At 28.4% G+C, this 16,579-nt stretch overlaps 1 protein-coding gene across 3 annotated transcripts in view; it reads right to left on the bottom strand.

The window, feature by feature from the left end:
- Nucleotides 1-16,579, bottom strand: part of LOC142323935 (huntingtin-interacting protein 1-like) — a 127,991-nt gene that overhangs the window by 32,792 nt on the left and 78,620 nt on the right. For 2 of the 3 annotated variants that reach the window (XM_075364318.1, XM_075364319.1), the window contains exons 8-11: nucleotides 16,465-16,549; nucleotides 12,780-12,868; nucleotides 10,780-10,863; nucleotides 3,474-3,614 (exon numbers count right to left, since the gene is read on the bottom strand). In XM_075364318.1, the coding sequence (XP_075220433.1) occupies nucleotides 3,474-3,614; nucleotides 10,780-10,863; nucleotides 12,780-12,868; nucleotides 16,465-16,549 (399 nt within the window). The remainder of the gene's footprint in view (nucleotides 1-3,473; nucleotides 3,615-10,779; nucleotides 10,864-12,779; nucleotides 12,869-16,464; nucleotides 16,550-16,579) is intronic. The other variant, XM_075364320.1, reaches the window with a different exon arrangement.

Raw genomic sequence — 16,579 nt, forward strand, 5'->3', positions numbered from 1 at the left:
AAATGTTTATTAACGTTTGTACAACATACACTGTATGATCAGACTATATTTGTACTTATATTTTCATAAATTCTGTTTATTGTGAAATTTATTAATACAAAATATAAATTGAATTCCAGATATTGTATTGTGTTAATTTTCTAACACTACTACTTTTTCATTCACAGGAACCATTTAAAATTAAAAATTCTTCAACTAATATTAATAATTATAATAGTAAATAATTTGTAGATTTAATAATGAAACTTACAGTCCTTATTGAGAAGCACTTTAAAAACAAAAATTCAAACTGAATAATTAACACAGAATGGTTATCACTGAATCTTTAGTGTGATTTCCTATTAATTATAATGCTCTCAATTCTTCAATATTACTTTCGTAGCATTATTCTGTTGCAAGATTGTACGTCACAACTTATTACAATATGCCCATTCAGGAATAAGAGTATTAACAAACTGTACGTACTCACACTACAAGAAAAGATTATAGGAACCAACTCAACATGGCTAAAACAGATATCCAAAGACTTCTGAAATATCAATCTATCATTATAACTCTTAAATGTAATAATTAACAAACATCAAAATCTTCACAAAAATTACAATTATTTAAGAATACTGAAATTTTAGTTTTACTTCTATAATTTTTTTATACGATTACACAAAGACATACTTACATCTTTATGAAGCTGCCATGCAAGAGAAAAAAAATTCAAATTAAAAAAACTGTATCTAATTTTAGATGATTTTTTTTTAAATCATACATTTATTAAATTAACTAAAAATAATTAAGTTTGGCTAAATTTTGGTCAATTTTTTCAATGGTTTTTCAAAGATTTTCATATATTAATGGACACAATTACGTTTAATTTTTAATTTCTTGCCTTAATAGATAACAAATAATGCAATGCTGAAAAGTGCATATTGCTATCAAAATTTTAATTCTTGTAAAAGGGAAGATATTAAAATCAATCAGGATTTTATAACAAATTTATAAAACTTTTCAAAGAATAAACTTTTAAAGTCAGCTTGATACATTTTGATTTTAGACTACATTTAATCACTTTTATAAGATTTCCACACTAAATTAAGACATAAAACAATATTTTAAAAGATTGTATTTCAAGGAGAAATATCTAGCAATATATTATATACATAAAACTTAGAAGAAACATACCTTTATACAAAAATTATAACTTCTATGTATTATTTTGTATAAACATTCACTTATACAATGACGGTTCAGAAAGTAACCTCCATTGTAGCATAGCGCTAATAGTAGTATTAGTGGCACCGCCACTGACACATCGGTGTACTCTCTGAATCAGTACATTTCCAGCTGTGTCAGTATGAGCCGTGTTCTTTAGCCCATTTACTTGTTATAATCTAAAAAAATGAGGGCTGCAATAGAAAATCCTGTGAAATACAATATGCGTGCTGCCATAAGATTTCTTTGGGCACAGAATGTTTTGGCAGCAGACATCCATACTCAGCTGTGTAGTGGGTATGGCCCAAACATTATGACGGTGTAGTAAGGAAATGAGTCTGATTTTTTAAAAATGTAAAGACAAACATCCATGAAAAAAAGAAGAGTGGTAGGCTTTCTGTTGTGAGTGGTGATTTCGTCAGTGAAATTAACAAAAAAATTGCATGAAAATCGAAGATTCACCATCTCTGAATTTCCCCCCACTCCCATGCTGTAGTAGGGACCCAACTATTACTGAGGAAAAGCTCGGCCCAATTTCAATAGACAAGCCGCAATTACCCAACTCACTGAGACCAGCTTCCAGACCCAACAGTTCTTCTCAGAGCTAATGCAAAAATAGCCCTATTGAGAGCCACCACTCCAGAAACCTCAAACAACCCTTCTCAGGGCTACCATATGGTTTTGAGGTGCCACAAAATATTGAAGCCATTCAACAACAATATATAGCCAGAAGTTACTTTCCGAACTTTTGAATGATCAATAAGGATTAAACTGACAGTGGGTTGTATTTTAAAGAATATTTTTTTTTTTTTTAAATAAGTAAATTAAATTTAGAAAATAAGTTGAATTATATAAATTTGAGGAAACAGTTTTCCTTGAAAGTTTTATTTTAACAGTGAAGAGAGATCCAATCCTTCTAGGTATGATACATTTTAGTGACTATTTTGCAACCTAGTGACTGTTTATTAACCCACCGGGGGTTGGTCTAGTGGTGAACGTGTCTTCCCAAATCAGCTGATTTGGAAGCGTTCAAGTCCTAGTAAAGCCAGTTATTTTTACGCGGACTTGAATACTAGATCGTGGATATCGGTGTTCTTTGGTGGTTGGGTTTCAATTAACCACACATCTCAGAAATGGTCGAACTGAGAATGTACAAGACTACACTTCATTTACACTCATACATATCATCCTCATTCATCCTCTGAAGTATTATCTGAACGGTAGTTACCGGAGGTAGTTACCGGAGGTAACTACCTCCGGTAACTACCTCCGGAGGTAACTACTTCTCCTTTGTTTATTAACAAAGGAGACAGAATTAAGAATGTATATGTTACAGTTCTAAACCAATAGTTTTTTTATATTGGCTAGAGAACTAAGGCCAATGAAGAGACACTACTTTTGAGAACAAACCTATCAAAAGATTTAATGAAACAAGTAGAGGGTGAAAAAAAGACAAAATGAAGGAAATGTATAGGAACTGAATATAACGGCAGTTTTGAATTCTTCCTCAAACTCGCAGGAAGATTTTTTCATGATTTACTCATTGTAGATGTATTTTAGTTAAATATTACAGGGAAACAAGAATCATAAAAATAAAACATTAAACAAATATGTAAGAACATTTTTTTTAATTTGGATTTTGACTGATGATTTAAGATAGATAATAGATAAAAACTGGAAAGAGTAGAAACACCAAATAACAGAAATAAGGATAACATGAATAAAAACAACTAATAGAAGAAATTAAACTAGTCACACACAAAGCTACAATTACACATACTTACTGTTTACATCAATAAAAGAAGCAAATCTAATCACAAAGATTAACAATTACACATACTTACTGTTTACATCAATAAAAGAAGCAAATCTAATCACAAAGATTAATAGATTCATTTAGTTTTTTTGTCATCTAATGCGATAATTAAAAAATTATTTTAAACAGTAATGAAGCATACTTTAAATACACTTACTAATTCAGTTATTAGCTTATATAATCTCTTAACTAAGCGATTGATTTTTTTTAAATACACCACGTAATGTAGGAAAAACAAAAACAAATTTAGCTAATGTTTTGATCCCATAAAAAAATTTAACAATAGAATAATCAAAATTTAGTGTATATATATTTACAAGAATATTTCTGTTCAAGGTAGGAGAAAAAAATGCAGTACACCAAAATCATGGTATATAATTTAAAATGTTAACATTAACTCCAATGTTTAAAGCTGTCCAATCCAATTAAATCCAATTAAATTAAAAAATACCTGATTTTGTTCTGATGCAGCATCAGCTGATGCTTGTAAATTAGCTAATTCCTCTAGAACTTCTTCTAAACGAGTTTTTTTACTTGCTTCTTCTTGCTCTAGTATATGGACATTTGTTAACTGTTTATCAACATCTGCTTTCTGTTAATAAGAGCAAAAAGAAAAAATTTAACAATCACTGGCAATGATTTCTTTTATAATTACATGTCATATATTTCCTATTCATAAATGTAAAGCAGTATAAAAAATTGATGATGGATCAATTAATTAAGTCATTAAGTCATATTAATGAAAAAATTTCAGTGACTTCTTGGAAGAAAAATTTATACAAACAATTTTTTTTACTTTCTCAGATAATATTTCAAATTGGAAAATAGATCAAATTAAAAATGTTGATAATTTTGTTACATTTGTACTTTATGAAAGATTTCCAATACATTTCTAGACAACCAAAATATAAAAGGAGCATGTTAGGATGTACTATGCTGGAATTTTTAACAATAAACTTGCAGGTGTAAAGTTAACATGAACTGCCAAAGCCACGTAGATTAAATTATAAATTACCTAATGAAAACGTGCATCTGAATATAGATGATGTGAATATTAATACACATTAATATATAGATCATCTTAATATTAATACTACTTAAAGACAATCAAAAAGTACAAAGAAGAGTTGTTTACTAATGACAGTGACATATTTATGTATGTAGTGGCACAAATATTAATCTAACTGAACCAGTAGTTTGAAGAATATAATAAAAGTTTTAGAACACAAATGGTACTAAAATATCAAATGAATCTCTTGATATTAAACTTACTGGTAAAAAGATGAAATCTTTTAATAAAAATGCAATTATCTGGATTAATTGGGACCACCTTAGTCTGGAAAAGCAGAAGTTACCTTTAACGATACATTTAAAAAATTATTTACAGTGTGAGTAATGAGTTGTTTGACCATATTTGTACTTTTGAAGGTACATCACTCTACAGTAATCAAACAAAAATTCAGAAGTATTGTTGCAGATAAAATTATTATCAGAATAAGAAATATACAAGAAACAACAATATATAAAAAAATATAATTATTTAAACTAATAATTAAACTGAACTTTCTCTAAATAACTGCTCTTTTTGAGATTACTCTTTAGTTCATGACAATACTACTTTATTTATTTGTGAATGAAACTTTGAGTAAATACAAGTCTCAACTGATTAGTGATGAGACAAATAAGTAATACTGAACAGGAGCTCGGTGTCTTATCAGAAAACTGGTTTGAAAGGTTTCTACCTAATTTGCTGGATCTGGTCTAAAGGCATTCAAAGAATGACACAGAGCACTGATGCATTTATCTATTAACATTAATCAGCATGATATTATCGCTTGTCTTTAGTTTTTCCAGAATTAGTTCATGAAAAGTTCCCATATTTTTTTCTCTTATCTCAATATTATTTTTTTTTTTGTACACACATACCAAAATAAAAAATATTAAAACACTGAATATTAGATGTTACCAGACAGAAAATGACACAATATGGATAGATATGAAACAGTACTTCTACTTTTTGGTATTAAGAGATTTTTTTGTAAGAGATTACATTTGATGCATGCAATACAAATATCATAGTTTTTTTACTTATATCAAATAACAGACAGTATTTTTCTAATCTCTCTACTCTGGTTGGCTATTTTTACATTAAAATAGTTAGGAAATTCAAAATAGGTCTGTATAATCAAAATCTAGAGTAACAGGTCAATTTTTAATAATAAATTAGTTACTTAAGTGTCATTAATGATTTCAAATATATACACATATTCTTTAGATGTTCTTCAAAATTCATGACATTACATTATTTTCATATACATTATCTGTTTATAGTTTACATGGAAGCTTACAATGGTGTGAACTACTAGAAATGTGTAGTTTCAAGAAACACAATCACAAACTGCTATCACAAAATATTTTAGAAAAAATATCACAAAGCTCTATAAACAAAAACAAACGCAACACTCACCAAACAATTTTTTCTCTTAACTCTGAGAAAATTTATGGGCCACTTTATTATTTTTTTTAACGAGGTAACTGCAATTAGTATTACTTATATACACAAGGTCAAAATTTCCCATGCCACAGCAACAGCAAGACCACTGGGCAAAAATTTCTTAATTCCAATAAGATGTCACACCATACAGAGGTGATTTTACCACATTCCTGTTACACAATCTTTTTTTAACAAGCTGACAATAGCTTAGCCATTGTAAGGCCTGTTTAATTGAGTTGAGTTTCCTCTATGGGATTATATAAAATACTAGTGAATATCCGTTCACAACTCTTGATAAACTATATCAATGTATCCACAAGTGCCTATTACATGTAAATGTGATTGTGCTTATACATATCTAAAATGATTTTCTTACAGACATGACATCTGCCAAAAAAGGAAGCATTATTGAACAATTGCAAAAAAAATATGTTCTGTAACTTTGAATACTGGAAATAAATATGTAAATTATTTAAAATTAATTTTCGGCAATTGTGAATAATTTAGAATAATATTGTATGTACTCTTGTACTGTACTACAGTACGGTGGTACATCAGAAATAATTGTAGTAAAAAGCAAAGTAAAACTATAAAGAAATTGTGTTTTTTAATAAGAGTTTTTTATCTGCAACACTTAACCCTATCATAATTATGGCTAATGAAGAAAAACATATTCTAACAGAAAAAACAATACATGCATTGTATATGAATCATACTTGTTTTTCATTCATAGCCTGAGGAAAAAAATATATTACAAAAAGTAAAACTTACAAATTAATATCTAACAAAAGTAATAAAATACTTCATCACAAACAAGACACCAGAGGAAAGAAGAAAGTTTATGGAAGCAGATTTGCAAGTAATATTTCCATTAATATTATATTTCTTAACATAAATGCTACAATTCAAATTACAAAAAAAAAAAGAAAAGAAAAGCCAACATTAAGTAGTAATTACGCAGCAAGCAATTAGCAAAAAAAAGATCCAATAAGCCATTACTTTCATAAGTTTAGTTTTGGGTGGAATCAATTTATTAACATGATTTTCAGCTAGTGGCAATTTAACCTTACTTCACAATCTACAATTTCTAGGATGCTACTCTCCGAGACGTTCCTGGAATATTTGGTGAAGCATGATGTAGAATTATCATGTTTTGACAATGTAGAACCATCATATTGTTAGAAATGCAGTTTAAAGTTTCACCAGAACCAATATTATTTTTGTTATATATTTTTACTTTGCATTCATAAAAATACAAACTATATTACATCTGTTAAAAATTACAAGTTAAAGTTTCATTAAAAAGACATGCATTTCATTTATTTATGCACTCTGATATCCAGAGTTATGATAGTAATGGAGAAATAGAAATTGATATGAATTAATTCTGCTTAATACGGTCATCGTTATTAAAATTTTATTTTTTACAAATGTTAAACAATATTTTTTTTTAAAGAAAGCCCTTAACATTCCTCTAGTTTCATTTAAAAAACTAGATAATGTGATATAGATATATCTGAAACTAAAATAGTATGTGGGCTAACAACCCTCTATTCCTATGAATATGTTCAAGAACTTGTTTCCTGTATGCGAATGCATAAAAAACCAAAGCAATAGCTGCTAAACTGGCAGCTGAATAAAATTAGCCTCTTATTCCTGCTTCTAATCAAGCAATCAGTCAAAATTAAACTAATAGACCTGAAATACAAATATGAAAACAGCAGTTCCTAAACTGATATGGCTTGAAGTGATTATGCATACAAGAAGAAGAATAATTTGTTTACAAGGCAGAATTAATGCACAACATTAAGTTGTAAAGTACTTTTATGAACTGACAGTATAAGAATTTAAAGTTTCATTTTAGGAAATAACATCAAATTAATTCATGAAATTTAAAAATACAGTAATAATTCTGAACATAAAATGAAAACTATTTTTCAAAACGATACTCTTTTGTGACAAATGCGATAGATTTTACTGTCAAATTAATAAAACCATAATTGCCAAAACATAAAACCAATGAATCAGATTACATGTTAAGAATAAAAAAATAAAACTATGTAGTTAAAATAAATTAAAAAAAAAAACTCTGCTATGTTAATTTAATTCACAAGAATCAATTCTAAATATACTGTAAACTAGAATAAATAATTTAAATGTGAATAATTTAAAATTGTTTATTTTGTGTATCTGTCTGTGTGTGTGTGTGTGTGTGTGTATCTGTCTGTGTGTGTGTGTGTGTGTGTATCTGTCTCTGTGTGTGTGTGTGTGTATGTGTATCTGTCTCTCTCTCTGTGTGTGTGTGTGTATGTGTATCTGTCTCTCTCTCTCTCTCTCTCTCTCTCTCTCTCTCTCTCTCTCTCTCTCTCTCTCTCTCTCTCTCTCTCTCTCTCTCTCTCTCTCTCTCTCTCTCTCTCTCTCTCTCTCTCTCTCTCTCTCTCTCTCTCTCTCTCTCTCTCTCTCTCTCTCTCTCTCTCTCTGTGTGTGTGTGTGTGTGTGTGTGTGTGTGTGTGTGTGTGTGTGTGTGTGTGTGTGTGTGTGTGTGTGTGTGTGTGTGTGTGTGTGTGTGTGAGCGCGCACGCGTGTTTTAACAAAATGTTAGCTATGCTAATTTATATTTATTATTATTTATGTAAATACCGAAGTCAATAAAATAGAAAGAAATAAGAAAAACATCAAGGCATAAATGGATTGATTTCATCAAAAAGAAATATTGTTTTGATTATGAGTAAGCAAGTGGAGAAGGTTCCAAAGAAAAAAATGGCAAGATGGTTCATTAAGGTAACATCCCAAAGTAATAAAAAGAAAAAATTACAAAAAAGATAATTTCTTAACATATAAGGCACAAATTAATCAATAAGCATGTGTAACATTTCTAGGATTTTTTTTATTTATTATCATACAACTGAAATTTGAACTGCTACCCATTCTTTTTTCATTTCCAAATTTTTTGAAGTTTGGTCACAATTGGCTTCAAAGAAAAAATCTTTCTTTTAATTCATTCTCAAGGTGGTAGCCATCAAGAAAGGCTGTCTGATAATAATTTGCAACTTTTATAAATAAATAATAACAGCCATTTTCTTCCTATCTCTAAATCCAAATTAAATATAATGAATAAAGTTCAGAGTTTAAAATTTGCCTCATTCCAACCAAATTCATTTCCATTATACAATATTTTCTTGAAACTTAGCATAATCTTTTTTTTGTAACTGTGGTGGGGACTATTATTTTTAATAGAATAATTTGTTAGTTTTGTAACATTATATCTTTCAACAAACAATAAATATATTTCATGAGATTGGTATACTTTTTTTAGAAACAAGTACATGTTGCAAACTGACTAAGGATGATTAAAAAGAGGAAGGGTATTAATCAGAACTTAAAATCAGTTTCTAGACAGATATCTAATTCATGATCCAATTCTAATTCATAAATACTTCTTTATGAAGAGATGAAAAATGAGAACAGACCAATATAAATAATTGCAACTTCATTAATTGCAACTTCATAATTTAATAAGCTAAAATCTAACACAAAAAAAAATTAATAAGAACACTTAGGTAATTAAAAATAGTTTTTAACTGTATATTATAATCATATACACTGAACTGTAAATTATAAAGCAGGGGAATACAGTTGAACAGTTTGGCTGCAGGAAAGAGAAATAGAAATGAATCTGTGTTTCATATATTTAGAGAAGGCATTTGAAGGAGTAAAATGGGAGAAAATGATGGAGATTATTAAATAGGGAAAAAATAGAATGGAAAGACAAAGTTAAATAAAAATTGCACCCGAGACAAACAGCACCAGTGAAAGTAACAAAAAATATACTGACTGGGTTGGTGAGATGTTAGGCAAGGATGCTGCCCCTCACCGACACTGTCAACATCTACATTTAATATATGATAAGAAATATATCAGAAGTAGAAGAAGGAATAACTAAGACAAAAAATAACATGCAAAAGATTAACTGATTATATGGTAATTCTAGCTGATGACAAACATCCACTTCACTTATGAAATAAAAGTAAATATAGAGAAAACAAAGTAATGGAAGTAAACAAAGAGGATTTAGTGGTAAGAACACATGAAGGAAGAATAGAAAAAGTAAAATATTACAGATATTTGAAGACTATGATGACAGAGGACGACTGGAATAGCACAATGGAAATAAAAGGAAAGTCAGCAACTGCAAAAAAAGTCTTCAGTAAGAAGAGGAAATTACAATGTGTTACAGCCTGAACTTTATTTAAGAAACAGGTTCACCTAATGCTATGCATGAAGTTGTGGTATGGAAGTGAAGCACACATGATGAGGAAGAGGGAAGAGTGAGAGGGACAGGACTGACTGAGACATTTTAAAATTGGATATGGAAAAGGATGGAGAAAGTAAAATGGATAGATGAAGTGATCAATGAGGAAGTAATTGAATGAAGTAATTGAACAAGATTAAAAAAGGAAAACATTTATGCAAGAAGTACACAAAAGAAAAGGAAACTGGTTATGACATGTTGCTAGGAAAACTGAAATGTTGATGGCTAGTGCAGCTTTAAGGAAAAACAAATAAAGGATGAAGTTAATAGAAGATTGAAGTTAATGAAGATTGGAAACTATAAGGGGATGAAGGAGAAGGCTTGGAACAGAAATGAATGGAGACACCTGGCACAATATCAAATGATGATGATTATAATCAACGCTACCAAAAAGAAAAAACTGATCATTGCATAAAAGTTGGAATATTTCAACAGAAAATATAAGTGCTATGCTATTCTATAAATACTATGTGTATCCATCACATTAATCAAGTGCATAGTTACTTTTATTTTTACAGAAATCTACATTAGAAATTTTAAACTGTATTAAAGGTCATCTTCACAACTTTTCAATCAAAGTTACTTTAAACATTTTCAAAGACCTTTGAACTATGCTTTAATTCATAATGAAGAACAATAGTGAAAAAAAAGTCCTAATACAAAAACTACCAGCAAAAAATACCAGTCCCTTTACAGATGAAGTCGACAATATACACTTTATAATGTGATTTGTACATGCTAACCTTAATAATAAGAAAGCTTATTCAAATTCTCTAATAAAGCAGAGCAAAATAAAGAGCTGTGAAACAAAATTAATGAATTCGATATAAGTAAATATTATATACAAAAGATTGGACATAATCCCAAATAAAAGAAGTGCCCGGCACCTCTACCCATGCGATGATAGCGAAATATATTGCAATTTATTTTTATTTATCTTTAAGGCCTTACTATTGATAATATTAAATTGTTGGCTGCCCTTGCGAACTTGGTCATTTTATCAGAGCCCCTAAGGGCTTTGTCGACTCCAGCTTTCTGTAAACAAACAACTCTTGTTTGGGGAACTATGAGTAATAAATTAAGAAATTTACTATTTTTTCAAAATAATATTAGAAACTTGAGGTATATTTATTTTATATAAGTATAAAAAACTGGCTGAAACTGAATGAATTTATAATTAACATAATTTTATCCATTTCCAAAATTTAAAACTGTACACATATTTACTAATCTTCTCAATAAATGTAATGATGTAATGCTGAAATATATTATTTATCCTGGGAAATATAATTTCTAATTTAGATATGCTATGAGTGAGTTTTAATAAAATGTCAAATGCTTTCATTGCATTTGACATTTTATATATATATATATATGAGAGAGAGAGAGAGAGAGAGAGAGAGAGAGTATTTAATTTTTTTTAATTACAAAAAAATGTTTATAATAAAATAAAAAATGCTATAAATTAAAAAAATAAATTAGCCAAGCAGCTTCTAAAGTAAATACAATGAGCATTATAACTGCCAATATAAATAACATGAATTTTAATCATAAGTACATTATAATGAGATTTTTTTAGCAAAGCCAATTTTCTCATGTTTTAAAATTTTCAATGCTACTTACATTTCCAATTACTTCACTTTTTTCAGTTTAATTATATCTAATTACACAAAATACTCAACCGTTAGACATGTGGCACACTTCTAGATCTTGTGAACAAAAACTTTTTATTCTAATTTCAAACTGTGTTTATTTTTTAATATTAAATAAAGATGTTTTGTCAAATTTAAAAAATGCTTAATTACACAAATAGGTAAAAAAAAAATACTTAGCTATTTTTTTAGAAAATAAATAAAATTATATTCTAAAAGCATACAGTTCATTATTTATTACTGAAAGCTAAATGCAAAAGAGCTGAAAAGAATAATACAGATTAAAGGTTTTTAGTATACTGATATAAAAAATATTTATATTGAAAACTAGAGTAAAAAATAATTTTAAAAAATTAACATTACCAGCACAAACCTTTTTTTTTATATAACACACTATTCAATATTAAAACTAAATGCATATTACATGAACACATATTAAAATGCATATATATTATTACATGTTACAAGTAATTTTATCAACACAAGAAAAATTATTAAATTTATTAATATAAAATGCTAATGGATGAATTCATTTTTTTTTTAAACAAAACACTATCCATTTGTATAATTAATACAATCATATTAATAATAAAAGCCACCTCTTACCAACAAAATATAATAAACATTTCTTAAGCACTCTAGAGTGCTTAAGATATTAAAAAAAAATAAGATTAAAAAAAAAAATATTATAAGATATTAAAAAATTACTTATTACAAATTTGTTTAAATATTTTAGACAAAAATGAACACATGTTTACTGTTAGGCACTCCTTATTTTGACTTTTAAACATCTCACTACTCTAATGTAACATTATAATATAAAGAACTGTAATATTTCACCTAAAAACAAATCAAAGAGAGAACATAGCACAAACTACAAGATTAAATATTATAAAATAGATAAGGATTTTACCAATACAAGATTAAAAGGGACTTTGTAAAACTACACAAAATAAAGGAAGTGATATTAATAAAAATGATTTACTAGTAAAAAAACAATTATCTAGTGCAGTAAAGATATAATTCTAATAAATTACACTGCAAAATTTCTACAAAAGAATTTCTATATAAATGTAGAAATAAATAAAAAATCTTTAAAAAAAATTAAATAAAAATAAATCAGTAAATACAAAGTAAATCAGTAATACAAAGACGCAACAAAAAATAATTTTTGAAGATAAATTATCTACTGATAATTAATTCCTAAACGCAAAGTGAAGGCATAAAAGTAAAACTAAATTTATAAGTAAATTTACAAATAAATAAGCAAATAATCTGTGTATAATATATAAGACTTACCTGGCGAAGCAACTGAATATGTTCCTCTCTTAACTGTGTATAAACTTCTTTTAATTTTTGAAACTTTTCATCTAATACTTTTGCTTTTTCTGAAACAATTTTTTTTAAATATAAATATCTGCAAAAGGCACAAAGGGCATACAGGCTTATATGGAATCGTCATAACAAAAGAGTAGTGTCTCACAATGCAAAATTATTATCATGGGCAGAAGGGAAGTTTAGGAATTAAATTAGAAATAAGAAAATTGAACAAGAGCAAAAAAAAACCAATAGCAAGAAGACAGACAAAGGAGAGGAAGAAGAAACAGTGAATGGATGAAGAGGTTTTGGGAAAAAATAAGGGAAAAGGAAGTAAAGCCATGATTGGCTCAAGTTTACATGCTCTCCTGAAGGGGAATAAATGGAAATAATAATTAATATTAATATTGATATAACACTCTTGAAAAAACACTATAATTCTGTAAAAATTTTATAAGGGAATTACTTCTTAATTTTTTATGAGGGATGTTTATTTTTGAATATAATATATGAGGATCAATTCAGTTTTGAAACAATGGAATATAATGACAAAAATTTTGAAGCAATATAAAAATGATACTGATGTAGAAACAAATAAACAAAATCACATGATTATATTAAATCTAGAAGAAAAAATAGTTTGGCACAATATTCACATTTAAAACCAGTTTCTTAGATCATTACCAATACATAATAAGTAGATAGGGTAAAAGAGATAATAAACTATACACAGGGGTAATGTTAGACTGAAGTGGATGGAATTCAAGTTTGTTATTTTATAAATGGAAAGATAAACCATACACTTGACATTATGTGTAGGATAGAACAAAATAGATGAGCATTTATAACAATAAAAAATTTTCTCTGCAATAAAAACCTTAAATTAGCATTAAAAATAATATTATTAAAATGCTTAGCTTTTCCATGATTCTATGTAGCATGGAAGCTTACTTAGATGCTCTAGACACATCAATGAGGCAATTAGTTTTGAAATCTGGGTTTATAGAAAAGTATTGAGGATCAGCTGGGAGACTGTGCAATGAATTCTGTAAAATTACAGGTAGAAAGATGGCTGGAAGAAGGATGTCACGTTAAGCAATATGAAGAAATGATATAGCCAGGCATCAGGTGAACAGTTCTGAGTGGTTTTTGACAAGGTTAAGTTAGCCAATGCTTGTTAAGAGAATGGTACTAAAGAAAAAGAATATCAATAACTAAATGATCTAGTGATCAGCATATTGAAGTTCTATGTATGACTTCTGATTTTGAACAAATGTTCAGCAACTTTTACCAATTACCTTTTGAAGATCATACAACTCTTAACTTATAATCTCAAATATTAATTATTGTAGCATATACTAAAAAAAATTCTAAAAATCCAACTGAAATTACATTTAAAAAAAATATAAGATCAGAAACGAAGAAAAAACTATAAATGATGTACTTTCAACAAAAAAAAAAAGAAAACGAAAACCATGATTGTTTTTTATTTTATTGTATAGCCTAATTGGGGGTTCATACTTCAGGCCACTAGCTGGAAATTTACACTCATCTAAAATTATTACTGTTTTGTTTAAAGTGTTCCATAAACTGCCTCAAGATCCAACTACAAAACACTAATCTATGCTATATGGATCTCCTAAGTAAAACTTCTATACGAACCTTTCCTTGTTTGGGGCATTTTTTCTTCTTGTTATAATCTGTGAATTGATGTTTTTGAGAGTCCTGCCTGAATAGTAAATTACCAGCAAGATAGCTTAAGATGTACTTCCACTTGGCAACATTTGCTTTTTATCCACTTTTTTTTGAACTACAACAGCATATTTTTTTCTACTCAAACAAGTATTCAACCATATTTTACACAGTTATTATCATCTCTTACTATCATTACCATCATCTTACTATCTTACTATCATCTCTTACTCATTATCATCTCACCTTTTTTTTTTTTAAGATTCATACTGTAATATTAAACATTTTCAATAATTTAAACCAATCACCTTTTTTAAGTACAAATGTTATATCAAGTGTGAATTTTCTCATCTTCTGTTATCCAAGAAACACAGATATGTTTATGTACAATGTAAAAGATTTTTTTTTTCAAAGCAAATTTAATATTAAATAGTTACAAACAGACTATGCCTTTTCAAAAAGATACTACTTTCTAATAGAAGTAATAATGAAAATTATATAACGGTTGTTTCAAAAAGGACACAATCCTAAAATTAAGAAGGAAGAAGTTACCACATAGGTAAATTTTATTTCTCCCTACATGTCAGTTGGCAATACTGTATTCAAGGTTAACAGCTGAAAATCCTTCTTATGCACTAGTGCTATACCAGTATAAATTTGTCTCTATTGTGTTAACTACGTTGTTTTCCAAGGATGAACATGCGTTTATTATTGAGATTTATTGTGCATATAAATCTTATGAACGAGTGAAAGACAAGTTTGGGCTAAAATTTCCCAATTCTTCGGTTCCTAATAAGTTGACAATATCGCTTTTGATTATTAAATTTCATGAAACTGGGAGTGTACATGATCGTAAAGTACAGGTCGACCATAACTTAACAGTAGAAGTTCTGGCGAATGTGAAAGAAAGTTTGACTCGCTCATCCAGAAAATCACTCAGAAATTTATCTTCACAGGCTGGGCTTTCAATATCTACAGCATTCAGAACTGATAAAAAATTACAACTGCATGCTTAGTAGACCAGAAAACATTTACAGTATTGTCATTAGTTTCGTTATCTTGTTGATGGCAACGGTATTGAAATTTTGTGTTTAATTTAATGATGAAACATGGTTTCACTTGGGACGGCTACATTAACAGCCAAAACTGCCAAATATGGAGCGCTGAAAATCCTTACATGCTTTGTGAATGACCATTGCACGCACGTAAAATTGGTGCTTGGTGTGCAATCTTCCAGCATCATGTAATAGGGTCTTAATTTTCTGACAAATCTGTAGATGATGTGATTTATCTCAACTTAAAACAGTTTATTGCTATGTTAGATTTACAAGAACAAGCAGCAGGATAATGCAACGTATCATTACTGCTCATGAAATGCTGGATATATTACAGGAATTTTTTGGCCACCGTTTGATATTAAAAGGGTTGTGGCACCCAAGATTCCCAGATCTTACACCAGCAGACTTTTTCCTCTGGGGTATTTAAAAAGTGTAGTTTTTAAAAACAATCCTCGCACATCTGATGAATTGAAGGCTAACATTGAAAGTGAGATTTCAAATGTTACTGAGCAATATAAAAACTGGCTACAAATGTTATGAATTTGCAGCCAGTAAATTCTAACACAAATCTGCATCGGGATCACAGGAAATCATTTTGAACATCTATTATAAAGTTATTAAAGGTAATTTGAATATTGTTGAATAAGTAATTTATTAACATAGAACAAAGGTTCTTTTTGAAACACCTGTTAGTTTGCCTTTAAATGATCCTATACAAGTTAGAATGAGAACAAGTCATAACAGAGTTTTTAACCAGAAAACAATAAATAACAAATGTCAATAAGAGTATAAATTCCTGAGTTTGATTATAAAACACTAGCAGTTACTAACAATAACTGCACATACAGAAAAATAATAAAAAATATGATACAGCTATCAATAAAAAATATCAACATATTTTAAAGTAATTTTCTTACTTTCAGTATCTACACATCTAGCAGCAGCTTCTGTTTGAATTAATAAATCTTCTTTCAATAACTTTTCTTGAGCAAGTTCACTATCCTGAAATAAAACAAATATATCAATAATAGC

Source organism: Lycorma delicatula, chromosome 4, assembly GCF_047948215.1.
Source record: "Lycorma delicatula isolate Av1 chromosome 4, ASM4794821v1, whole genome shotgun sequence".
In the NCBI taxonomy this organism is placed as follows: domain Eukaryota; kingdom Metazoa; phylum Arthropoda; class Insecta; order Hemiptera; family Fulgoridae; genus Lycorma; species Lycorma delicatula.